This window comes from Vicia villosa, linkage group LG3, assembly GCF_029867415.1.
Source record: "Vicia villosa cultivar HV-30 ecotype Madison, WI linkage group LG3, Vvil1.0, whole genome shotgun sequence".
In the NCBI taxonomy this organism is placed as follows: Eukaryota; Viridiplantae; Streptophyta; class Magnoliopsida; order Fabales; family Fabaceae; genus Vicia; species Vicia villosa.
In genome coordinates this window covers 68,207,506-68,234,178 of record NC_081182.1, presented here as the reverse complement: position 1 = coordinate 68,234,178, position 26,673 = coordinate 68,207,506, and the positions used below count along the sequence as shown (strand labels likewise).

Below are 26,673 nucleotides of genomic sequence, written 5' to 3'. Positions count from 1 at the left end.
CGAGGATCATATTCCAATTGGAGCAGAGCAGGATATGAAATTAATTTCACAACTGCATTATGTTTGCTTAGAAAAGAGAGGTTTATCAAATCGAATAAATCAAGATCAATATAATCCTTTTCAAAAAGATTTAGATCAAGATCAATCAAAATATAATATACAACCATCACCGGTAGAAACTCGTAAAAAAGTTTCCTAGGTAAAAAAATTAAACAGAAGTTAAGTCATTTGCAGCCTCCTCGTTCATCATCTTATCGCCCTCACTCTTATTTAAAGTTTCCTCAGATCTTCCATCTTCTGTTAAGTTATTTTGTTGGAGTTCATTTTTCAGTCTTTGGATCTCCTGATCTTTCTCTTCTAGCTTCTCTTGAAACATAAGAACCTGCGTGAAAAATCCATAAGTAGGGCTCTCAAAATATTGTTGCTTACTTATTTCAAAATAGTTTTGGTGTCAGAACATGTTCATGCATGGTAAACCACTGTTACAAATCACACTCTCGATACATGCACTTTGAGATTTATTTTTATATAGTCGACAAAAAAAAATTATAATTTTGATAGCCAAAATATAAGCAAATCCTATCTATCTGTAGCTATATAATGATACCATTCTAAAAATACTTTTATCTTAAACATCCAAGACCCCAAACACGATATTTCGTGAAACAGATACCAACGAAAAACATCCAAGGATGCAATTATCTTTTTTTATCACATTTAAGAAAATTAAGTGTTAATTTTGTTATAAGGTTTTAAGGGAGTTTAATTAACCGTTTCATTTTCTCAAATTCATCCATAACCAAATCCATCTAAGCGTTTTAAAACTGAGCATGCATCACAACTTGCATATAATATATAGTTAAGAAACGGGGAGAAGTAAAAACCGTTTCATTTGATCTCTCCACATCATTTGTCAGTCCTTCCATATGCTTCTGCAATCCTGTAGTCAATGTCAAGGATTATCGTTTACAAAAATTACAAGTGTGTGGCTGGCCACAAATAGACATTAGCTAGATCAATATACAAAGTATCAAAGTCTCAAATATCACACTATTTCAGCCCCAGTAATCTCCAATTTGCTAGGCAAGAGAACACGGCGTAACTACTTCTAACAAACATCTAATTTAACATGTTCAGAACATCATGAGATAAACATATATAATGATATGTCCAGTATATTATTATGAATCAAAGGAATAGCTTCAAAATCACACACAATACCATTATTATTCTGCATAATGTTTAATATGTAAACACAACTAAAATACAAATGCACCTATTAATCCGACATGAAAGGTGACAGCAGTTACTGAGTTGCTGGAAAGTGTTCACGGACCGAAAAAACCAGAATATAATAAAATGAATTTCATTCAGAAAAAAACCTTCAAATTGAATTCTGAGTTGTGCATTTTGGGACTTCTGCAATGCAAGTTTCATCGTTAATTCATGTATCTGCACATCAAAAGAAATGGACAAGAGCAACACAATATCAATTTAGCAGCAATAAATACCAAAAAATGCATAGGAGACACATTAAGCTTCTAATTTTATTGGTATGTGAACACATGCAAGTGTAAAATTACATCCTGTTACTAGTACAGCAAGTGGATGGAAAGGGAAAACGTGACAATTAAAGGCATAAAAAGCAAATAAGATGATAGCACCTTTCCCTCAGAAGCTTGATTTCCAATTTCCTCATTTTCTTCTTGCAGGGTTCTACATTTAGCCATCAGCATCTTCCCCATCTTGCTTTGGGAAGTAAATGTTATTGCAGCAATGTTATCTTGCAACTCCTTTACTTTTTTTTCCTTTTCCTCTACTAAGTTCTAATAAAACAATAACTCTTGTAAGAACTACTAAAATGGAGAATGTGTGTGTAGGAAATGTTGAATGAGGACGGAGATGTATAAATGAAACTAAAGAAACATGGAATCAACTATCTTGAGCCACAAGAAGAATTAATCAAGACAATACATAGAAGATATGTGCAATAGAGCTTCAGAAATTGTGTCTGACTCTGGATATATTTCTGCAATTTAAAGGTATTTCCCTATTCTAATATGCCATCAGAAATCCCTAATTAAACATTCAAAACCACCACCCCTCATCACTTTCCAAACCATGTTTGCATAGCATACCCAAAGTACAAGGCTTGGATATGCTCTTCTATGGTGTTAGGCTGGTCTTGTTCCATCTTAGGGGACTTCCAAAGAAAAAAAATTCATAATAAATTCCCCCAGTGGCCATGGGATGAAACACTATTGCTACGGAACAGCATTGTTCATAATGTGAACGAGATTTTCTTCACTTTATTTTTAAGCGACAAATCGAGTAACAACTTGAACCAACCTTTTTCCTAGTGCAACTAGAGGATGACATCCAATTTTCCCCGCCTCCCTTTCTATATCCGTGAAAAGGAGAAAGAGATAAATCGAACTTGATTCCATAAATGTGAGTGTTAAGTTAGATTGCAAACCTTTAAACGTGTGAACTCTTCATGAACAGCCGGATCTAGTAACAACCTTCTTGCCTGAAAAATACATCACGAAGAACATCAAGGTGTTCAGTCCCGAGCAAAATTATTTTAAAAGAAAAACAAAAATAGAAGGCAAGATATAGCCAACTTGATACAGTCAGTCAGCCAACAAAGATGCCACAGCTGTACGGCAGAATAGACAATGATAGTGTAGGCACATAAGAACCACTTCAACAACAAATTCAATTTTATTCCTCCTTTGTCACAGCTATTGAATTTTTGTAAGTTTAGTTAAAGGGAACAAACTAAGCACTTTACCACTAAGTGGTGCTAAGACAAGAATGCTAGACCATTAATGGTGTGCTAAGACTAAGACAATTTTGAGGCATTGAGGGACGGCAAAACAAGCCCCCGTTCTGTGTTCAGTACATGCAACATGTGCCACTTCCAGTGATGTTGAGGTTATAGATATAATTACAAGGGTGCTTTTGATTTATTTAACAAGCCAAAAACAGTACATTGTCTGACAAAACTAGATGATAACTTAGTATTTCAATCTTTCAAAATTTTCAATTTATTGTAAATGATTGTAGAAAATATGCTTAGATTTTTTGGACATGTAGAAAGAAGACCTATAAATTTTGTTGTAAGGAGAGTAAATCAGATGGAGAGGAGTCAAACAACTAGAGGTAGAGGAAGACCTGGAAAAACTATAAGATAAACTATTAAGAAAGATCGCGAGAATAACGAATTAGATAGAAACATATAGAATAATATGGCGGAATTTGATCCAGTAGCCAACCCCAGTTAGTGGGATAAGTCTTGGTTGTTATTGTAAATGATTGTAGAATAATACATTTAGCCAATGAATTTATTGAGAATGTAGTCACTGATGGAAAAACAAAAATACAACTATTTTTCTAAAAAAATTCCTTTTTTTAACAAACAAATTAAAAACAGAATTATTTTTCTAAAACAAACAGAAATTTTAAAACAACCAAACAGGTTACAAATAAATTGCAAGTAAAGAAGAAAACAACTGATGTGATTCATTATCCATGGCGTACATGTTAATTCAGCACTTAATAAAATACAAACACATTTCTGCAAAGCAAGATGCAGACTAAAAAACAAAAAGAAATGAAGGAACGTAATCACAACTCACAAGCAGTTCAACATTACTAAAAAGAATCTAAAAAATCAATTGGGTTTAAAAATGAATACACAAAGAAAAAGCATTGGTGAATAAAAAAAATCATTGCTGGGCAAATTTATTTATATAGGTACACTTAAACATGTTTTAGAAGCATACCTGCATTGATGGCGGCTTGAGTTGCACTTTCAGATCCCGAACAGCAGACTGAAAGTTCCAGACAGCCATAACCAGAATGAAAAAATAATAAGAATAAAAATAACAGCAATAATAATAGATAGGAAATTATTGACAAAAAACCTAAGTCCCCACATTGAAAAGAGATTTGGTCTGAAAAAAGTTTATAAAGAGTGACACTCATAATTACAAGCTGATTTTGTAAGAATGAGTTAGTTCTAATAATCGTTCACCCACCAAACTATCCATGCACCATGCTTAATAGCGCTGGCTGTGAGAAGGTGTATTATGAAAAACCCAAGTCCATCAGTGAAAAGAGACAAGGCTTAAAAAAAGTTGATAAAAACAGTGGCACCTCTCTCACCTTACAAGCTAGTTTTTAATGATGAGTTAGATCCGATATAAAAACCTAATAGAAATATATCAAAATCTAGAGCTTTAGCAGCCAAACCCATACTGAAAGGATTCGAGGATGATTATGATCTTATGATATATTGGTGCCATTAAAAGCTAGCCATCAATTAAATAAAAGACACTTCGTAGAGAATTACTAAGTTCACTATCGTAAAACCTCAACGAAATAGTTTGATGTTCTTTGTGGTTAGATGTAAATGAGAGAATGCAAAACCAAGAAAGACCTCACTTCACAATTATTCCTACTCTATCCGAACTCTACTTTCTTAAAGGCAAAACATAGGGAACATACTTAGGTTGTTGATCTGGATGCCAAAAAGAAAAACATACACACAGTCAAGCTAATTGCTAAACCAAACAAGAAAACAGAAATTGTGCTCAGAATATTACCTTCAACTCTGCTATCTCTTGTTCCCGTTTTGCAAATGTTTTAATGAATGCCGATTCTTTTTTCTTCGCTTTTTCAAGCTGACAGCCATAAGAAAATTATAAAGAGTCAATGAAACCTAGTCCATAGATGATGTATTATTTTGATGAAAAAAAAAGGAAGTTTGATTCAAAACCTGCTCTCTCAAAGACTCTTCAGATGATTTCAGGGCCTGAAGATAATCAATCAACATTTTTGGCTCTAGCAAGAGAAAAGATTAAACAATTGCTCAGGTGTAAATTTAAAATACAGAAATTGAAGAAAGAGCTAAATCTTGAACAATTGAAACAGATATTTAGTATATACTACTTGGCTACTTGCAAAAGACACAATACAAACAAACCTGGAGTAGCCCCGGCACGCACAACAGGCTCATTTTGAATTGATGAGTGCCAACTCTGAATCTCAGATTTTGCAGCCTCAAGCTCATTCTGAAAATGCAGTTATTTAAATCAAATCTTCTAAGAAAGAAAAAAGTGAAACTAAACCATATATATGACGACTATCATGTGTGCAACAAAACAAAGCAACCCTCAATTCACACTGATTAGGAACAGCAACAGGAATGAAGGAAGGATGCGAGAACATTCTATTAAAAATCATTACCATCCAAAAATTATACATTAATTAAGATTAAAGCCTTTTCATTGTGAACTACTCGGGAGTGTCCAAGTGTTAGATCATATTATTTTTAACAAAAGAATACTTTAGCAACAAAAATTTAAATTCTTTATGTTCCAAAGATACAGGCCAAGGCCAACTTAAAGGAGAAAACTATACAATGTGAATTCTTTAGAGGAAAACGTACTTGGCATGTTGCAAGCTGCTCCTTACAGGTCTGGAGGCTGCAAAATAAGAAGAAGAAAAAAAAGGTTAAAGATAAAACTGGCCCAAATATTGTACTCCAACCTACGCACAGTACAAAATGTTTCACAGTAGCTACGGTGAGACATACCTTTCACGAAGTGACAAGATCATTCCTGTTGTTACACCAGAAGCAGTTTCTTCAGTTTTAGTTTTGGCCTACATCACAAATGGTGGTAAATGTTAAAAGTGTCCACAGCGGATGAGATATGGCCTGGAAAAATATTTATAAGTGAGGGTTTTCCTTACCTTACAGGCCAGTTTTTTGAGGTTGAGTTAGGCCCAACCCAAATTCTAAGTATGAAGAATCTAAGGTAAATTGAATTTTGTATATTGAGCTGAAAATTGAATTGCTAAACAATTACAGTATAGATTGCATTTTATGTTACTAAACTGCTAAAAAAAACTAACCGACTAACAGCTGCCAGTTAGTTTAGTTACAAGGACAGTTCATTTAGTTTAGTTACAAGGACAGCTCAGCGGAAATATAACCTACAATAGGACCTATGTGAGCTCTCATAAGCTCGAGTAGCTGTGCTCCCTTAATAATTTTTTTATTTTAATGTTTTGACTACGCAATGTTCCCTTAATGTTTTGTTTATTTTAATATAAACAAAGCAACTCACTTCACACATACCAACTTCCATTGATCACCAATACATCAACAAACAAACTGCCCCAATCAAACCAGTATAAATAATCAGTAATGTACTTGAACTTTATGCACAAGAAAGACAGAGCATGTAAGACATTAAAGCTCAACCACCACACCCGTCATACAAAAAAGATCAAATTGCATTACTGCAAGAACATAGTAAAATCCTTCAAGTTGCTTCATTTTCCCATTTCCAAGTACTTATTCATAAACTATTAAACAAACACAATCAACAAAAGATAGAATACCATAACAGACTCGAATGAGAAATTACCTTCTTCGGTGCAAAAGGATCATTGTCATAATCTTCATCATCGAAATCCGGCGATGGTCTCTTATTACCTGCATTTCCCAAACAACAAACCAATCAAACAGAATTAACAAATAAACCAACAAATTTAACAACACACCATTTCAGTAACAAAATCAAAAACCTGATTGTCTTCCGCCAATTTCACCTCCGAAATCGAAATCCTACATTTGACATTATCAAAATCAAGATCAAACAGAATCGTTGAAGGAAATAGTGAGAGATATTAACAGCACTTACATCGTCAAAACGAGCAGGGGAAGCCATGAAGTTCGAGAAAACCTAGATACAGCAGAGATCGGAAAGAAGTGCGGAGTTGCGATACGGTTAGGCTACCGGCGAAGAAGGGGAAATTGGGTGGAGAAGTAGCCCTTAACCAAGCACGTGACCGTTAAACATTGATTGCACGTGACCCTCCGAAGACACGCCGCAAATAAGGATGAAGACTGTTACGTTCTTTGTTCTCAGTTGAAAGACTTGTGAAGTGAACACTGAACACCAGATAGAAAATGAGAAAATCAAAATAAAATGTTAAAATTAAATAAATGCATAATATTCAAATGTGTTTTTTTAGATTTTTTTAAGGCATACTACAATAATTATTTTAAGTAATTGCTCATAAAAAAAATTTTATTTTAAGTAATAATATTATTAACTTTGTTGAGAAAAATCGACTTTTGAATTTATAGGATGATATAGGTTATTAATCTAGTTATAAAATATTAAATTAAGATAAAAGATAGAAGAAATTAGAATGATATCACTTATATCTTTCAAAGTAAATTGGTGAGTAATATAATATTTTTTTGACTTTTTTCTTTCTTGAATTATTATCACTTGGTAAATCAGACGTTATTTAGTTATGTCGAGTTATCAATTGTGACCATCTACACTTTTTGTTTGCTACATGGAGGGAAATTGCTTCAGCATGATTTGAAGAAGTTGCTACAAGATGTTTGGTTTTGTGATCACCAAAATGTGGAATAAGTCTTTATAACTTACTCTTAGAGTAAGAATATCTCTCCATATATATATATATATATATATATATATATATATATATATATATATATATATATATATATATATATATATATATATATATATATAGGGGACGACTCAAGTGAGAACACTTGGTTATTATGAGAAATGAGAACAATGAATCACGACCATTAGATTTGATTTTAATGGACTGGATTGGTTTCTCTTTCCATGATCCTTAATATTTATTTTAAATCAACACAGAAAGAGAAACCAATCCAGTCCATTAAAATCAAATCTAATGGTCGTGATTCATTGTTCTCATTTCTCATAATAACCAAGTGTTCTCACTTGAGTCGTCCCCTATATATATATATATATATATATATATATATATATATATATATATTCTGTGATTTGTCATTATGTGGATTTGACAAATATCATGCATCTGCATAACCAAGCAAAACAGGTTTTGTATTGTTAAAATAAAACAAACCAAGGTCAGACGTACCTTGGAGAGATCGAAATATATACGTTATTACTTTCCAATGTCTTTTTGTATAACATGTATTGAGATATATAGGGATGAGATCACTTTGATCTAATGGTTGCAGTTTGTTTTTTGTTTTGTACATGTGTTTGTTTGAGTATATATATACCTCATTGGCCATTATTGTACTTTCATCCAAGAATGAATCAATAAACACCATTCTTTGTGATCTTCTCTATCTTTTATATTATTTTTTATGTTATCTCTATATCATAATTCTGTTATGATTTCATCACATTCATTTACTTCAATATGGTATCATTGAGTCTGTAAATCTGTGGCTCCTCCATCGCGCAACAGCGTCAACTCCGACAGAAGTTCAGGCTCTTTTGATCTTGTTTCATATCCCACGAGTCCGTATTACGTTCACCCTAGCGATGGACCTGCCTCTGTATTAATCACACCAATTATCAATGGTTCAAACTACCACAGTTTGGCGCGATCAATGCGCAGAGCCCTTGGCGCAAATATGAAATTTGACTTCGTTGATGGCACGGTCGTAGTTCCCACAGATGCGTTTGAACTGTCCTTTCGTGCTTGGACTCAATGCAACATGTTAGTTCACTCGTGGATTATGCGCTCCGTATCTTAACACAACACGACCGGATATAACTTTTTCCACCCAATAATTAAGTAAGTTTCTCCATGTTCCAACCATGACTCACTATAATGCAACCTACAGAGTTGTTCGATATTTGAAACATAATCCTGGAAGAGGTCTATTCTTTCCTAGGAATTTTGAGGTACAACTTCTATGTTATTTTGACGCTGATTGGGCAGGTTGCATAGATTCTCAAAAATGTATATCTAATTACTGTTTCTTCCTGGGTTCCTCCTCAATTTCATGGCATGCCAAGAAACAACAAACAATCTCCAAGTCATCATAAGAGGCAGAATACAATGCACTTTCTACTGCAACTTGCGAAATACAGTGGCTTTTATATCTGTTTAGAGATCTACAGGTCACCTCTACAAAGTAGCCAGTCTTTTACTGTGATAGTCAATGCGCAATTCACATTGCTTCTAACCCTGTGTTTCATGAGAGGACAAACACTTGGACATTGATTGTCACTTAGTGAGATAAAATATTCAACAGGGTGTGCTCAGGCTTCTCCCTATTCCTTCAGAAGAATAACTTGTTGGTTTTTTTACTAAGTCATTAACAGCTCCAAAATTCAACACTTTTATTTCCAAGTTTGGCCTGATTGACATCTATCATGCTCAACTTGAGGGAGGCTATTGAGATATATAGGGCTAAGATCACTTTGATCTAATGGTTGCAGTTTGTTTTTGTACACATGTTTGTTTGAGTATATATACCTCATTGGTCACTATTGTACTCTCACCAAGGAATGAATCAATAAACACCATTCTTTGTGATCTTCTCTATCTTTTTTGTTATTTTTCTATTATCTCTCTATCATAATTTTGTTATGATTTCATCACCTTCATTGACTTCAATAACATGAGTTGAATCTTGCTAGTAAGTTCACTGCAAAAGCTATATCAGATCTTGTATTGTTAGTAAGACACATGAGTGCCCCAATGGCACTTAGGTATGGTACTTTAGAGCTAAGATCTTCTTCATTACCTTCCTTGGGTCTAAATGGATCATTTTTTACGTTAAGTGCTCTACCCATCATTGGAGCACTCAAAGGGTTTGCTTTGTCCGTGTTAAACTTTTTCCATACTCTTTCTACATAATTTGGTTGATGTATCAATATGCCATTTTTGGTATACTCAATTTGTAAACCAAGGAAAAACCTGATTTTTCCCAAATATTTCATTTCAAATTCCCTTTTTAAGTAATCTCTTATTTCCTTAATTTCTTTAGTAATTTCAATGGTATTTAAATCATCAACATAAACAACAATTATTACAAAATCTGATATTTTTTTTCTTATAAAAATACAAGGGCAAATAGCCTTTTTTAAGCAAATATTCTCATAGCCTTTTTTAAGCAAATATTCACTTAGCCTATTATACCAACATAGGCCTTTCAGATAGGACTGTGTAACAGTTCCTCTGATTTTCATCTCTGAACTGGATTTCCATCTCATCGAAGTTTTGCATCCCGAAAATGGTTAGAATAAACTATGTAGAATGATGAGACCTGAAATGCAAGAAATCACACAAGTTAGTCTGGTTAATATAAATATTCCATCCCAATAGAAGAAAAAATATACGAAAAAGAAAAACCATGGGTTGCCTCCCATGCAGCACTTTGTTCTACGTCGTTAGCTCGACTATGATACTAAGTTATAAATGTCACTTAAAAATCCATTTATCGAGTCATCTCTCATATCCTTCACCTTTTTATTTCTTTTTAGTGTGAAGTGGTTCATACCTTAGGTAAGTGTGGGAAGTCTTAGCTTTATATTAGGCATTGAATTCTTAGATTTTCTAACTTTATGCATTGCAAAATTTTCCCTTATATGTGGGGCCTCATACCTTTTTGACTGTGAACCTATCTTGGTTCCTAAGGAATTAGGAAATAGATTTTTAATTTTTATTTGATTACATCTTTCTTTGATCACCCCATTTCCTCCCTTCGTGTTTTCTATTGGTTTTTCTCTACCTGTGGTCGTATCATTTTCATTCCTCTTTGAAAGAGGTCCAAAAGGTGTTTGTGCAAGCAGTGATATTCTTGTCTCTAGTTCCTGGTTGCTAGTTACTAGAGACTCGACTAGATTGTTTAATTTTCAAATGTTTTCATTGACGTGAAGAATTTGATTTATAAATTCCTTATTTTGGATGGTTTGTGCTGCCACAAACCTCCTCATTACAGATTCTAGTCTTGAAAGGGTTTGCGTATTGACAAAGTTCTCTACTAATATTTCGAGTTTTGATTTATATGGATATTGAGGTCCCTCGAAATACCTATAGTGGCAATTGTGGGGATAATTTGGGTAATTCATTATAAAGTGTGCCTTAGTCTAGACGGTGTAACAACAGGGTTACAAAAACTGACGTAATTGATCCCCGACAACAGCGCCAAAAGCTTGATTGCGTGTATCCGCAAGTATACGGAGTAATCAAAGTAATACAAAGTGTATCGAACACACAATGACTTATTCGTCAATCTATCAGATTCTATCGTTACGGTGTTTATTTAAGGCTAGTAAAATAAAGATTGGATGTGCGAATAATAAAGTAAATAAACGAGTAGAATTAATATCAAAAAAGAAATATGGAAATGCGGATCGCATCGATTCGTTGGTACTCTAGTTTGTTTATCAATTAAATATCTATGGGACAATATTTTCTACCTTACAAAGAACTAATTTAACGGAAATTGTCGCTTCCGCATATTCAAAACCAGATTTTACCTTCTAAATTATACCATCCATTGTCACGGTGGATGATTCGTATCGCATTAAAGTAATAAATTCTTTTTAAGTAATTAAACTCTTAACTTGGTTGAAAAGTGCTTTTGGTTCGAAAATAGTACCTTAAAGAGTTTTCGACGATCGCATCGGCAAGCAATACCTTAACTTACAAACGCGTCCGAAAATAGGTTTAATAATACTTTATCAAAATAATTATCTTCCTAATTAATTAACAAATTTCTTTCACGGTCTTTACTAATTAATTACCAATTAACTTAGATCTTTTGTACCGGACGACTTTCGATCTTACCCGACTTATAAAAGGTTTCTACTTTTGTAGCAACCAACAAAATTATGGTTTAGAAAATTTATAATTAAAACAAAAAACAATCCCAATAGCATTCCCTAATTAACAACCATTTAGAATACCGTAGAATTGACGGTCCTCACATTCCAAAAATTTATAAATTTAGTTAGGCATAATAACAGTAAAGGAAGAAGGTTTTGTTTGGAAGACGAAATAGAACATAACGATAAATAAGAAGTGCGATAAAATAAACGTGCGAGTAAGGTAAATAGACTAAATATAAATAAAACTGAATTAAAGAAAAACCTGCTCCATAGAGGCTTGAATCTTGTACAATGGAAATAACTTCGGGAATGTAAATGTGGGGAGAATAAATTTGCTTCAAAATAAATGCGTCGAAATAAAATACTGGAAAATAAAATGCTCCAAGCTATGGTACACGATCAACTCCGATGCAAAAGATTAAAGCTTTACAAGTATGAAAATATGTGGCTTATAGTACTAAGCTTGGATGCCTAAAAAGTGAGAAATAAAGTTCTATTTATGAAGAAACTAAAACCCTAAAAAATCTAAGCAACTGTTAGATTCGTGTGCTATTTTTTTTTTTGAGAGAAAAAAGTGGGAGAACCATTCCAGATCCAATTCTCATGAAGCGCCTTTTAGCTTGCGGCGCCCGACACACCTCCATGCCGAACGCCATGGCCACAAAGTGGACAAAACTTGGTCTTCTGACATATGAAAGGTAGACCACTCGTGGCTACCATCACGGTGAGCGCCATGGTGGTCATCATGAGTGTAATCAGTTCTATTTCCTTTGTTTTTCACTCGTTTTTCTTCCCTTCTTCGCACAAGGCTAATAAATCACAAAATACCTGAAACTTACACAAATACCAGCATAAACGAAGAAATGAAAGACAAAATGAAAATAAAACATGCACAAATCAAGTCGAATAAGAATTGAAATTACGTGTTGTCACATTACAAGATCTGATGAACTGAAGTTATGATAAATCAAGTTTTGAGAAACAACGTGGTCTGATATTTTAAGTTCTGAAGAGAACATTTCTACTAAAATCAAACTCTGATAAGTTCAAAAAGGCTCTGATATCTCTTATCTGACTCACGGGAAGCTTGTACATCTCACGGGAAGCTTGTATTAGAATAGGATTTGGTTATGCACTCAATATTTAGTTTAAATGATAACAATACATATATTTTATATGTAACAATTTTAAACTCTAACAGTTTCTTGAGTGTGCAGATAAATTATTTTGATTGATTATGAATTGTTATCTAAAAGATCATCATAATTTTCTCCACTACTGCAGGGACGTATGTATGATCCTAATTTGAAAATTTTACTTTGTACCCCTATACTTATACTCGTACCCCTAGACATAAAAATTAGGACCGAAATACCCTCATATAAATAGTATTAAAAAAAATACACCGAAAAACTTAAAAAAAGAGTTCTAGTAGTCAAAAATTTTAAGTTTCATACTAGAACACTTATTTAAAGTAAATAAATTGGGAGTTAAGATACAAACCGGAACCCTTATTTAAAATGTTCCGGTGGTTTATTTTTTTTAAAAAAATTCTAAACTTTAGAATACGTTTTTTTTATTTGTCATTTACTTTAGCCAACGGTTTGCATAAAATCTAGAATTTTTTTATTAAAAAAATCACCATTACATTTTAAATAATTTCAAATCCACTTTAAATAGCTTAAAAACTACCGAAAAACTTTAAAAAAGAGTTCCAATTTATATGTATTTTTTTAAAATATGAAGAAAAAATAAATTATTTTAAAACATGTACTATTTATACTAAAGTATTTTGATTCAATTTTTTTTATATAGGGGTATAGGTATAATTGTATGAATATAAAGTAAAATTTTCTCCTAATTATTGTGTATTCTTTGTCTCCAACAATCACATTTGAGTCTGACAAGGAAATTATTCTCATTTTTGGGTTTATATATAGAGGCTTTCACCATCCGTCTATAACTAGCAAGGAAGCTCTCGTGACTAACAATCTAACATGAACGACCAAGTATGTTTAACGTTATATTTTAATCAAACATAGAGTACCTTTAATCACTCAATCCCCTCTTCCACCCTCTCATTTGGCGGTCATCAAATAAAAATTTGTTCATTTTCATTTTCTCCCAACATTATATAGTAAGACAAAATTGTAATTTGTAACTTATATCTTTTTCAAACTCTTAATTTTGGTTATTAAACATTTTATTTCATGGCTAACATTCTTTTTTTTTTTTTGGCGACTTTTAACATTCTCAAATTTTTTTCAACAAATTCTATAATTAATTGAGTGTCATTTAAAAGAACCATGTCTAATTAATTAATTAATGTATCTATTGTCCACAATGCTCTGTTTCTATGAAATTTAACATGACAATTATTAAATTAAATTTTGTATTCTATTAAACAATGATGTAAAACTAATTTACATTAGACTACTCCCGCGTACACACAAACACTAAAAATATTATAATTACATTAAATAATTTTTTTATTAATTAATTAATCCATTAAATCAATTGATAATTCTTCTACAAAATATTTCATAATTATAATAAGGAGATTCTGTGAATAAAAATAAATTTCGTAATTTAAAGCCTCAGAAACAGCCAAAATTTTCATCAAAGAATAAAGCTATTCAGACGGTAATTCCAAATTTGAATCATCACAGGCCTAATTACTTAAATCAACCAATTTGAATTAAGCAAATACGATAGTTATATCTTAATTGAAAGGAAAAAAAGCAAATGCAGAACTCTAACATTGAAGAAAAAAACAGATAACCGAAGCCTCAGTACCACAGCCAGGATATTTACATCAAAGAATAAACTATTCAGATGGTAATTCCAGTTCTATTTTTATCATCATCAGCTTCACTAAAAAAATCAAAATCACAAAGTAACAAAAATGTAATCGCACAAATCGGCTCTGCAGAATCAATAAATAAGATTAGCAGATTCCTATCAGAATGCGAAATAAATGAAATTCACTCTTGATTTTGGTCCAATCATAGCATCGAAGGTCAGAGCTATCATATAGCTACCAGCGACGTGGCATCGGACCTAATTCACGAAAATTAAATATCTAAAAATTGATGTAAGAGATGAACCCTCAGGAGACCCGTTTCAAATCTCACACACAGCACCGCCAGAGAATAAACTCGGCCGATAACAAATATCGGGGGATGAGAGGATTCTTTGAGACGGAGCTGCTGTTTAGTGTGTCATACGGCACTTCCTATCAATTATTGGGAGATCCTCCTCATTGGGTATACACACACTTCAATCGTTAGATATCAAAGAGAAAAACGAAGACCCTAATGGATAAGCAAAACAAAAATACAAAACAGACCTACTAATCATAGAACACAAATTTAACTCAGAAAGAAGAAAACAATAGGCAACATAATTACAATTTGCTTCGTTGTTTGCAGTTGCAGCGAATGAGGAATGAGGGTTTTCAGAGATGGGATTTATAGGCGTGTACTATTGTGGGTTACTAGGGTTAGGGATTTTTTTGGTCGAAAGGCGCCGCAGCTTGTGTTTCTTTGACTCATTCTCCTCTTTTTATTGGGCCTTCGCCTTGGTTTGGGCCAACAATGTGAACTTGGACCAAGTGTGGGAGGATTCCAGATGGCACCCCCAGTTAAACATGGCATCTCTCATCGTTTCTAAATGCCAATAATGTTTCTCTCATAATTTATACCTTTAATTTCCAATTTTCAGAAAAAAAATACTCTCAAAAAGTTATTTATAAATTATAGCGGATATTTCTTGCCAATCAAAAATTCAGTGCAAAGATGAAATATTTCATCTGCCGAAAATTTTAAAGGTACACTAAATCTTTTGACCCCTACAATCCAATTCTCTTAAATATGTCGTTAAATTGATTATCATGAGTGATCAGGATTGCACCAGTATTTTTGTAGGGTCCATATTGCACTGAATTTTTTTATATGATCCATAATTATTTAAAACTTATAAAATAATATAATCTAGTAGGATACTTATTTAAAACTTATAAAATAATATAATCTAGTAGGATATTTAAAACTCATACTTCGACGATAAGACCTCCTCTTGAATTTAGGGTCGCATAGGATACTTATCTAGTAGATCTAAAATCCAAATTATATAATCTCTTACACTACACCAACAATCGAAGAGTGGCTAAGAACGAGTATCGCTCACCCACAGTCAATAATGATAAAAAGATCAAGTTCGGTAAGTTTGAGTTGAAGGTGGATGGAGATGTAAGAATTATGTTGAGTACATTTTACCATTACGGAACCAAGGGTCTAATTGAGGTGGATAAGACACTTGCGAGATCAACTAACAGTATTTTAAAGATGACGAAACGTCCTGAGCCATCGGCTGGTAATGAAATGTTATTTTAGATTTGAGTTAGGTCCAAGTTATGTTCATGTTATGTTAATTTCATTTAATGTCAAGTTCATGTAATGTTAAGTTCATGTTATGCTATATAATGTTGTGGTAAAGTTAAAATTACAACAACATAAAATAATTCACACCGTACATATAATAATTCACAACAACATAAAATAATATCATAGAGACTCCAAATAATGTCAATGAACCAAGAAAAATAGTAATAAAATGTTTAAATTGGTCTCCCACATGCAATGCATGTTATTTGCGATGTTATAACATAAACTTCGCCAATTAGATTTACCAAACCCAAGAGGTTGTAAAAAAGAAGTGTTATCACATTCATCTGTTGTCGGTCAATCACACCATATAATGGAGTAATTAGTGGCATGTCATCTAAAATTCCTCTAACATGCGAAAGTCCATTAACATCTATAGGCTCGATTGATCCAGAAAGAATGATGTGAGGTGTCATACTTTATAGTATCACTCTAAATAACCATTCAAATATTGTTTAGGAAAAAGCAGGACCATTGCACTTTTTCGAATCGCATTGGCATTGTTCACCATGTTAGCACGAAACCATATATCAACATTATATGGTACAATATGGATTGATTTAGGTATTCCCTATACATATCCAAACTGGTGGAGACACATCTCAAGTAAATAGGCAGTAACAGTACTCTTCCATCGCAAATAATTTGAAAATAATGTAGTGTCATCGAACTCCTGGTGCACTATATGGTTTGTGTATAGTGTCCAAATGACATAATCTAGGGTCAAAATGCCAATCATTCAAAATGTTGTTATCTAGCATATGATGAAGAACCACATTTGCCCAGTTTTTTGGAATTTGGTTTTTTTAAAACCTGACAACATGGATGTCTGATTTTTTGATTGTGTTATTGTTTCCCTTCCTTAGGAATAGAACACGGCTCGTTGTGTAGTTAAATAGTATAATGTTTGTGTGAATGAGTCCTACATTGAAAGGAGTTTGAATAGTAAAAATGGGATCAATAAGGATAGAATGGGAAAGGGTGTAAAAGTTGAGTTCATTACCTTCAAGATCCATTTGATCATAATATTGCTATATAAGGGTAGGTTGCAGACATGAGCGAAGTCTTCAGGAGATAGAGTGATGTGATGTTTCTTGACTTCAGAGTTGACGATTCCATCTGTGTTGGAGAGATTGGCGTAAAACATTTTTACCAAATCTGGGTACCTCTCTTGGGGTTTCTAAAAAATAAAGTCCTTCAACCCTGCAACAGTGAGTGCTTCCATGAAGGAGCAATTTTTTAAGAGATCTTTATCTAGATAGTGATAGGGGAAGATTTCTCTATTGGAGTAGTAAATGTTGAGGTTAGTTTCTTGAGCTTGAGAGGTGGAATCTTCAGAGAAGTATAAAGATGAAGGTTGGGAAGAACAGGTTCTTTGTATGGCCATTTTGAAGTGATGATAATGAGTGAATGAGCTAATGTGTTTCTAATGCAATGAACAAGTAAGAAAATGATGAGATGAGAAGGATGAGAAGTTACCTCTTTTTATAGCTTATGTCTAACTGATTAGACATATATCCCAATCGATTAGAAAAGATAAAAAATGAAAGTTATTTGTTGCAATTATATGATGAGATGAGAAGTTACCTTTTTTTATAGCTTATGTCAAACTAATTAGACAATTTTTTTAATTTTTTAGCGTTCTAATTGATGGGACACAAGTGCCAATCGATCGTTTTGCCCAATTCAACATGTTTTGGTTTGGGCTTTGTGTTATGGACCCTTATTTGTATCTATTGTAGTTAGGGGTGTTCATGGTTTATGAACTACACTGAACCAAACCACATTTATAGTTCGGTTCAGTTTATAATAACCACTTCAATAAAAATTCAGTTAACTGCTAAAATGGTTTCAATTCAATTTAAAACTAGTTTAGAACCAGTTTATATTCATAAACTTAATTATAACCAATTTGCAATTTTAAACCATTTCTACATTTTGAAGTCTTTTAAAATCAATTTTTTAATTTCATAAAAAAACTTATATTAAAAAATAATAATTTCAAAAAAAAAATGAAATTTTTTTATTCTCATTTTTTTCGGTAAAAAGTAATCTTATTTTCATTAACAAAAAATTTTGAATTTTTTAAAATTTTCAGGAATAATTTTATTTTGAGTATATATATATATATATATATATATATATATATATATATATATATATATATATATATATATATATATATATATATATATATATATATATATATATATGTTAATTTTTTGAACAAAATATTTTTATTCTCTTAATTAAACTCATGGGCCAATTAAAAGATGAAACTTGGCATTAATGATAATGAAAATATAAAATAAACACAGAAAATGAAAAATATGGAAATAAGATCAATTCTTCTAATTAAAAAACCCATGGTCTCTCAGAATTAGTCACAAACAAAAAGGATAGAAAACAAGTAAAGGAAAGAAGAGTTACAGGAAACAAGAAAATGCATAACGTGAAACAAGAAAAGTTGTTTTATCGATAAGCACTTTTTGGAAAAGCGCTTTTTCTTGCTTTTTCTCGTGTGAAAACAACCAAAATTCACCGCTCATTCTCTCTGCGCAATCAACAACAATAATACTAGCTCCGCTCTCTTACTCTACTCGGAATTCAATTCGACTCGGTTTTACGAATGACTCAGTTGCAATTTCGAAATTGATTCATGTTTCGTGTCTCGATTCAAATTTGGATTTCAGAATTGGTTTCGAGTGAGTTTGAGTTTGCTCTGCATTTTGGACAGGACAGCTCAGAATTTCTATGATTTGGGATTTTTACAGTAGGCTTCACGGTTTCGTATCGATTACGGTTTGACTGTGGTTTTGTTTTAGAATCAATTTGAAATTAAGTTAAAGCTAGCATACAAAATTATGAAACTAAATTCGAAGAGAGTTAAGTTTTGTTTCAAGAAAATTTTTAAGATTTTTTAATGAAAAACTAACTTATATAATTAAACCAGTTTGTAAAAGAAAACTAGTTCCGAACCGGTTTTTAATTGAATTTGAATTGCTTAAATTAAATGGTTCAGTTCATTAACCATTTAAATGGTTCAGTTTTTTTATGGATCAATGCAATTCAGATCAAGTATACAATTCAATTAACCATATTTTTGAACACCCTTAATTGTAGTAAAAAGTTAAAATACTCATCTTATAGGTTAGAAAATAATTTATTTGGATGAGTACAAAATTATTATTTAAGGGGTCAATCATATTTTCCTTATTATTTCAATTTTAAAATAATTTTACCTCTTTTATAAAAAAGTCTTGATAAATATTTACCAAAAGGGGAGAGACCAAATTATGTATCTTTCTCTACACATTTTTGGATGCGAGAGTTGTTAAAACTACAAAATTAGATTAGGTTAAACCCTAGACCATTTTTATTCATGGAAGTTCTTTGACTGGATAAAATTAGGTTAAGTTTCTTTTTCCCCTTGGGTAATTTCCCTAGGGTTTCCCATAGATCAATTACTTCTTTTATAAGGGAGTCACACCACCTACATTATTCTTTCTTACTGCTAAGCTTAGTTATCCCTATTTTCTTATTTCCTTAAGATGTCTTAGAGATTTCTTAATACATAAGGTGCACTCTATTAGTCTGGAATTATCTTCATCTAATTGATTGCTTAATCTAAAATGTTGAGTATAAGATGGTCTGATATCGAGAATAGTATCTTTTTCGTAGGTTGCCTTTAAGCATATTTCATCTTCTTCGTTAAAAGATGATCCTTTCATATTTTTCCCTGAGGTCGATGTCTCTCCTCCTCTTCTTTGTTCAAGTACTGGAGAAACTTCTTCATCTTCTTTGTCATTCCTTGGACAAGAAGGTTTTCATTTGATGTTGAATCTTCCAAAGATCATTCAACTATTGAGTATGTTCTTTCGAAGGATTGCACATGAGTTGTATGATAGGATTAAGACGGGGATGTTGATTCTTCATTTTGGATTCCTTCATATTTAAGTAGTTGAACTTGATAGTTCAACTTCTCTATAATTTCCTTTATTCTTAATTTTTCCTGAAATTCATGAAGGCTCCCTTCTATTGATTCAGGAGTTGGATTAAACTTCCAATTCTTAACTCTTAGATTTTTGTTAGTAATGCAATTTCAAATAAAATTTTCGATATTCTTAAATTTAGAAAAATATCCATGATTGTTATTTTTAACTAATTTGCCTCATGTGTCCAATTTCTCTTGTTCGATACTTGGAGAGATTTCATATATCATTTCAAGAGTATCCCACATTTTCTTGGCGGTTTTAAGATCTATCTCTATCTTTATATCTTTCTTCTTCAATCCAAAAGGAATAAGGTTTAAACACTGCTTCATCCTTTCACTATTGTTTCCCATAATTTATAATTTAAACTTTGAAGAAAGATTTTAAATCTAGCTTGCCAAATATTAAATCTGCTATCATCAAAAAGTGGTGGTGTGTTTAGAAAAGATATCTCATCGAAAGTCATCTTCCTCTCGAGACGATTAGTCCTTAAACAGGAGTTAGGCTCTGATGCCACTTGTTAGATTTGTGACTTTACATGCAAGAGGATGGTGAATTATACGGTTAATGAAAAAGTGATTTTGAAAAACTTTAAGAAATAAAGTCAGAGTTTAGAAACGTTTTTGAAAACTTAGCAGCGGAAAATAAAAAGTAGAAAATAAATTGCAGAAATTAAAGGAGTTTGAGGAACACTAAGAATTATAGAGTTTCGATTAAAACAAAAGGATCTACTCCTCTTCCTAAGAATTGATCTTGAGAATTTCCAATAGTAATTAAGAGTTTTTTAGTAGGAAAGACCACTAGACCCCTTTATGCAAGGAAATGATGGTTGACCTCCAACCAAATAATATAAGACTATGAATTTGAGTGTTTGCATATTTTCTTCCAAATAAGCTTAGGAGTGACGTGACCAATCTTCCTTTCCAATGGTGGATTGAAGAGGTTAGTCTTCTTTCCACAAACAAGTAACTTTGAGTTGTTAGTCTTTAAGCTTCTTATATCTTGAGCTCTAAACTTTTGTTTTACACGGGATAACCAATAACATGTGAGATTTTAACATTGGACTAATCTTGAACATATGAAGCTTTTAATACCGTGTCGAGCTTCAACCTATCTTGGTTTTAATACCGGGTTGACCCATAATCTACCAAACTTTTAACATCGGGTTGAGCTTGTACCTATGAAATTTTATAACGGGTTAAGCTCAAACCTAAATTTGGAAATGAATCACACAATACCAAACCAAAGCTTTTAACGGGTTTAGCTTCTAACCTACCTAAATTGACAATACTTAACCAAGGTGTATACAAAAAGATTCTCTTGATGAATTTAAAATTCTACCTTTTCCAAAATTACAAACATATGCTTACTCGCAAAAGAAATTTTCTCACAGAAGCACTTAAGCTAAAATATTAGTGGAAGAAAGTGAAATAAAACTTTAGAGAGAGAGAGAGAGGTGTCAAAACACGTTTCTAGATGAAATTAAATGAGAAAATGGACCTCTATTTATAGGCTAGAGGTTAGCTCAACAAGGAATTTCCAATATATGCATTTTAATGCAATCTTATTGATTGGCAAGTTTTCTCAATCGAGTAGAAGTTTGTAATATAATCGTTTGTAAGTTTATAAAAGGAAGGAAAATATATCTAATCGTTGCGCATCATTAAGGCGCTATCCTAATTGCTCGGGGTTCGATTTTGAGTTGATCCAACCGATTGGACAAATGCTCTAACCAATTAGATAAGTCAAATTTTGCCTATAACTATTTTGACAGCTCCCAAATCACCTGACACAACTTCAAGATAATTTTAAGGTATTTTTCTTTGGTAAAAATATTTTAAAAACATCTTAGTGTGTGTGCGCTTTAGCCATGCGCTTTTACGGTAAAGTCTTATGTTTTACACTTTGTTCACTCACTATAAACTAGGAGGTATCACAATACTTCAAAACTTAGTAAGATGCTTTCTATTTTATGTACACTTTGTCGCACGCTCGCGAAAAATGAACAGAGTCGCCACCAATATATTTATCCCATAAGGGAAAGGAATATCAGGAAACCTAACAAAGGAAGGAACAGGGTCTTGCGACCAGAGAATCAAGGTACGGGAGTCGGTTACGCGAGGGGAAGGTATTAGCACCCCTCACGCCCATCGTACTCGATGGTATCCACCTATGTTTGCTTCTATCTAAAGGGTGTATAACTATGTCTATGTCTAAATGCGAAATGAATGCAAAATGTAGGGAAAAGAAAGAATTGTACTCGCACGGGCCCTACCCCGCTGCCTACGTATCCTTTTCAGGAATCAGAGTTACCGTAGCTCGGCTAAAGATTTTCTGTTTGTTTTTGTGTTTTTTAATTGGGCGGAGTCAACGTTCACGTTCTTGCATAAGGGGACAGACCTACGATGCGTTCGAACGGAAATGACATTGCCCTTAGGTGCCAACGAGGCAAAAGAAAAAGAAATGATTGGTTTGTGTCTTTTAGGGTAGATGAGTGATGAACAGTTCCCAATACCGGGCCACTCACCACTTTCTCTACTTTGCTTTAGTCTGAACCATTGTTAGGTGTTTTGAAGTGTTTTTGGTTATGTATTTTTTAAGGGAAATTACTTCACGATTTGAATCACATAAAATGTATAATGATCGAGAAGCAGATTAAGGAATGAATCCTACTCGCTTCCATCCCATTACGTAATGTTTGAGAAACAGATTAGAGAATGAATCTCACTCATTTCTCTCCCATTAATTAATGTTTGAGAAACAGATTAGGGAATGAATCCCACTCGTTTCTCTCCCATTAAGTAGTGACCGAGAAACAGATTAGGGAATGAATCCCACTCGTTTCTATGCCACTAAGCGATTGAGAAATAGATTAGGGAATGAATCCCACTCATTTCTCTATCACTTTCTTATTGTGATTCGCATCTTCCTTTTATTAATGTTTTAAAGAGTTGAAAAGAAAAAGAGTGCAATAGGGAACTAATCCTAAATTCTAATCTAAGTTGTCTAGTTCCTATTTATGTACAAAAGGGATCTAAAATCTAAAGTTAACATGGGATAGATTCTAAAAGAAGCATACAAGTGGTATTAACAACATAGGCCAAAAATATGGCCAAAAGCTAAGCAACAAAGTCACACAACGATTATACAAAACGAACATGGAAATAGTACAAAACGATTCAAGCATTAGTACAAAAGTGAAACTAAAAAATACTACTATTTTTTATGACCTTTTTATGAAGGAATTAATTCTAATCTAAGCAAAAGAGAAATTAAAAAAATTAGCCTAAACTAATATTTTTATGAGGTTCTTATGTCATTTTTATTACCTAAAACCCAAATGAAAAAAATTATGATTTTACATGTTTTTTATCGTCTAAAAAAGCGGAACAAGACCTATGTCAAAAATCTAAATTCTAGTAAAAAAAAGTGATCAGGGAGGTTTAAAGTTGAAAATGGGAGTGTGAAGAGTGCATGCGTAGGCCTGGTACAGAGGCCCAAAACGTTTTTTGTTGTTCAGGTTTTGGCCAAAAATGGCGTGTTCTGGGCCATGGTGGGGGTGCGGATCTAGCAACTCGTGGCAAGGCCCAATAGTTTTCTTTGTTTCAGATTTTGTGTGCCAGAATTTCGCTGGGCCCTAGAGGAGGATTGGGGATCCATCTAGGTTTTTGTTCAGATTTAATATTGATTAATAAAAGAAAAAAATAAATTAAATGAAATAAAGAAGGAAAAGGGGATTAGGTCAAACCAGATTGTGACCCTTGAACAGCGGCGGAGCTCCGGCGAAGTCAAACTCAGACGCGACGGCCACCTCCTTTCGCTCTCATACCAGATGCCAACACCACCATGACTCATCCTCGCCTCTCCCTCTCAAATCAACGAGATCCCTTTCGCCGTGACTGAAGACCGGGCTTTCATCTCTCTGCCTCAATCTCGTATTTCAGACTTCATTCAATCTTGACCTCTTCTCCGATGACGACGATTCAACGGCCGCAGAAATCAATCACAACCGGAACCTTCAAGTGACGGAGAACCTGAGCGCGAAGAACAATCCGAAGGTGATAGGTGAAGAATCCGTGAGCTTCATTCAACTTCCAATCTTTCGCTTTGCTTTCTCCTTATTCTTATCTTTCTGAGTTCCTTTATTTTCACTTATGAATTTTGGTTCCCTCCGCGTACTCTGTTGTTGCAGTTGTTGCGGCTAGAGCGAAATAGTAAAGAAGATGACGAGGCTGGTGCATTGTTGGTTGGAGAACGAAGATTCAATATGGATCGAGAAAGTGCAGATTGAAGAAGTGGTGAGTTTTCGGTGAGGTCAAGAAGATGATGAAGGTTGAGACTGAAAATGGAGGGAGCAGCAGGATTTTGTTACGTTTTTTGTGAGTTTCTGTTATCGGTGGTGGTTGAAGATGAAGATGATGGTTATGGTGATTGAGTGAAGAAGATTGTGGTGAAGATGCAGAGAGATTGATGATGGAGATTGAAGATAGAGTTGTGAAGAATGGTGATGTTGTGTGAAGAATTGTTGAAGTAGTGATGAAGATGGTGAGAGAAAGATGAAGATGAAGATTATGGATTTTTTTTTTGAGAGAGTGAAGATTCAGAGAGAATGAAGGTTGATGAAGGTGAGTTTTTTTTGTCAATGAGAGGGCTGAGAACTCTGTTATGGATCAAAGATGAGAGTGAAGATTGAGAGGTTAGTTACCACTCTCTTTTCTGTTAAGATTTCAGTTTTTTGATTCTTCTCCTCCCTTCTCTTTTCTGATTCTGTTATGTTGTTTTGAAGTTAGTTATAGGTTGCAGATCAGTTAGGAATTAGTTATGGTTAGGAAAAGCTCACAAAGTTAGTTATGGATGTTTTTTCTGTTATAGGATTCAGTTGGTGATTGGTTAGTAGGTTGTTAGAAGCTTGTTGGCAGTTCTGTTATGGTTTTCTGTTAGTAATTGTGGGTTAGTTACCAACTGAAAAATGAATTGGTTAGAGATTGTTAGTAAGTTTAGGGATAGTTTCTTTTTGTAGCTGAAGGTTAAAATTGGTTGGGATTTTATGGCAGGGGCTAATTTGGTTGTAGATGAATGTATGGCTGTAGGTTAGTGGTTTAGGCTTTTGGGAATTAAAGGTATGTGGTTAGTATGTGTATGGCAACAGTTTTGAATGGCAATTGTGTAGGGGCTGTACTGAAGCAAGAGGGGATTTTTGTAGTTTTTCTTGGTTCGAATTGAATGAATGTGCTTTTGAACTTGTAATGGGCTTATGATTGGAACTGTTTTATTTTGGTTATATGCAGGTAGATATGCTTCGGTTTGAATGTGTGTTTTGCAGGGCATATAAGAGGCTCAAAAAGAGATGGAATGTGAAGCATGGGGTTACTGAGTGCAGGTACGGCAACTGGTTTGGGTGACTTTTGTAGGGCTGTTCTTTTTGCAAGGACTGGTTCTGTTATAGTGCAGGTATGTGGATTGCTACAGAATGTGCAGTGTAGTATTTGCAACTGTCATGGCCTTGAATTTTGTCTATGCTTGAATACGTGGCAGCATGATGTTTCAAATGGTCTTATTTTCTTTGAATGAACCTGACTTTGATGTGGATGTATGCAGGTACATATGGAGTTGATGTGGGACTGGTGTGGTTCTGGAAGTGAAGAAGGATCGGTGACTTAGAGCTTTGGTCATGGGGAAAGAAAGTGATTATGATTTTGAAAAGTGATAGGTTTAGGAAAATCAACTTGTAAAGGAAAGTCAAAGGATCAATTGTATTCTTATTGTGACTTTCTATGTCTTGGATTTTTGTAGTGGATTTTTCTAATGGAACTTGAATGGATAATTGTAATGGGCTTTGTAATCTTTTGAATGGACTTTGTTTAGAATCCTTTTTGTGTGATTTCTTTGTAGTGTAATGATGGATTCGGATGTTGTAATGGATTGTAATCAGGTAGCACTTTGAAATGGAAACATATCTTTTCCTTCGAAAACCGTAATTTGACTTTGTAACCTTTCAACCTTTTTCTATCTCCCACATTCTTCAATTTATAGTGACTTCTCCTCAAGTTGGAATTTGAAACATATGCTTGAATTTGAATTCATTGGCGATATTTGGGAGATGACATGGATACGGTAAATCGTTCTAGTCTCGTGACTTTAAGCACCAAGAAGTCTCATACAAATGCTTGGGAATTTCGTTTCACCTTGATTACTTTTGAAATTAAATCCGCCTCAAGTATAATGAACAAATTCCAATAAACTCACATCTTCAACGACACCCTTTTTAATTCAATTCAAACCAAACTCGCATATTATTAGCACAAATGATGCCCCAAGTACAATGCAATCTTCAAGTCTATCCTCTTGCACCATGGTTCAATGATCTTAGAATCAAACCACAATTCCTCTGGTCGCCCCTAGGGAAATAAACCCTTAAACCCTGATTTCGCACTTCGCTGCTGGAAACATCAGAAGAATTAGACTTTAATTTCAATACACGCCTCAATCTCAATATGACGTCTTAGGCTTTCAAAATCCTTAATCCCAGTGCCAGGTTATTTGATT

The 26,673-nt window shown here is 33.4% G+C and overlaps 1 protein-coding gene and 4 non-coding genes across 5 annotated transcripts; all 5 read right to left on the bottom strand.

The window, feature by feature from the left end:
• Nucleotides 1-52: 52 nt before the first annotated feature.
• On the bottom strand, nt 53-6,971 carry LOC131661778 (FKBP12-interacting protein of 37 kDa-like). The gene is made up of 14 exons (XM_058931405.1): nt 6,717-6,971; nt 6,601-6,640; nt 6,441-6,508; nt 5,603-5,670; nt 5,456-5,492; nt 4,991-5,078; nt 4,784-4,848; nt 4,611-4,688; nt 3,789-3,836; nt 2,477-2,530; nt 1,665-1,826; nt 1,383-1,452; nt 885-940; nt 53-382 (listed from the first exon to the last, which is right to left on the bottom strand). The coding sequence occupies exons 1-14, from the start codon at nt 6,741-6,743 to the stop codon at nt 209-211; spliced, it is 1,035 nt and encodes a 344-aa protein (XP_058787388.1). The 5' UTR covers nt 6,744-6,971; the 3' UTR covers nt 53-208.
• Nucleotides 6,972-14,279: 7,308 nt separating this feature from the next.
• Nucleotides 14,280-14,363, bottom strand: LOC131593855 (small nucleolar RNA snoR77Y). Its single transcript, XR_009281232.1, has one exon. It is a non-coding gene; the product is annotated as a small nucleolar RNA snoR77Y (small nucleolar RNA).
• A 108-nt stretch (nt 14,364-14,471) lies between these two features.
• LOC131593856 (small nucleolar RNA snoR77Y) lies at nt 14,472-14,562 on the bottom strand. The gene has a single exon (XR_009281233.1). It is a non-coding gene; the product is annotated as a small nucleolar RNA snoR77Y (small nucleolar RNA).
• A 31-nt stretch (nt 14,563-14,593) lies between these two features.
• LOC131593874 (small nucleolar RNA snoR2/U65) lies at nt 14,594-14,751 on the bottom strand. Its single transcript, XR_009281250.1, has one exon. It is a non-coding gene; the product is annotated as a small nucleolar RNA snoR2/U65 (small nucleolar RNA).
• Nucleotides 14,752-14,794: 43 nt separating this feature from the next.
• On the bottom strand, nt 14,795-14,959 carry LOC131593841 (small nucleolar RNA Z112). Its single transcript, XR_009281218.1, has one exon. It is a non-coding gene; the product is annotated as a small nucleolar RNA Z112 (small nucleolar RNA).
• Between the last annotated feature and the right edge of the window lie 11,714 nt (nt 14,960-26,673).

Excerpts from the sequence above, each read along its gene's own strand:
- LOC131661778 (XM_058931405.1), bottom strand. The coding sequence starts at position 6,743 with ATGGCTTCCCCTGCTCGTTTTGACGAT. Across the intron at positions 2,531-3,788 it reads TCAAGCCGCCATCAATGCAG|GCAAGAAGGTTGTTACTAGA; the intron begins GTATGCTTCTAA and ends TGTATTTTTCAG. Across the intron at positions 1,827-2,476 it reads AAGAGTTCACACGTTTAAAG|AACTTAGTAGAGGAAAAGGA; the intron begins GTTTGCAATCTA and ends TTGTTTTATTAG.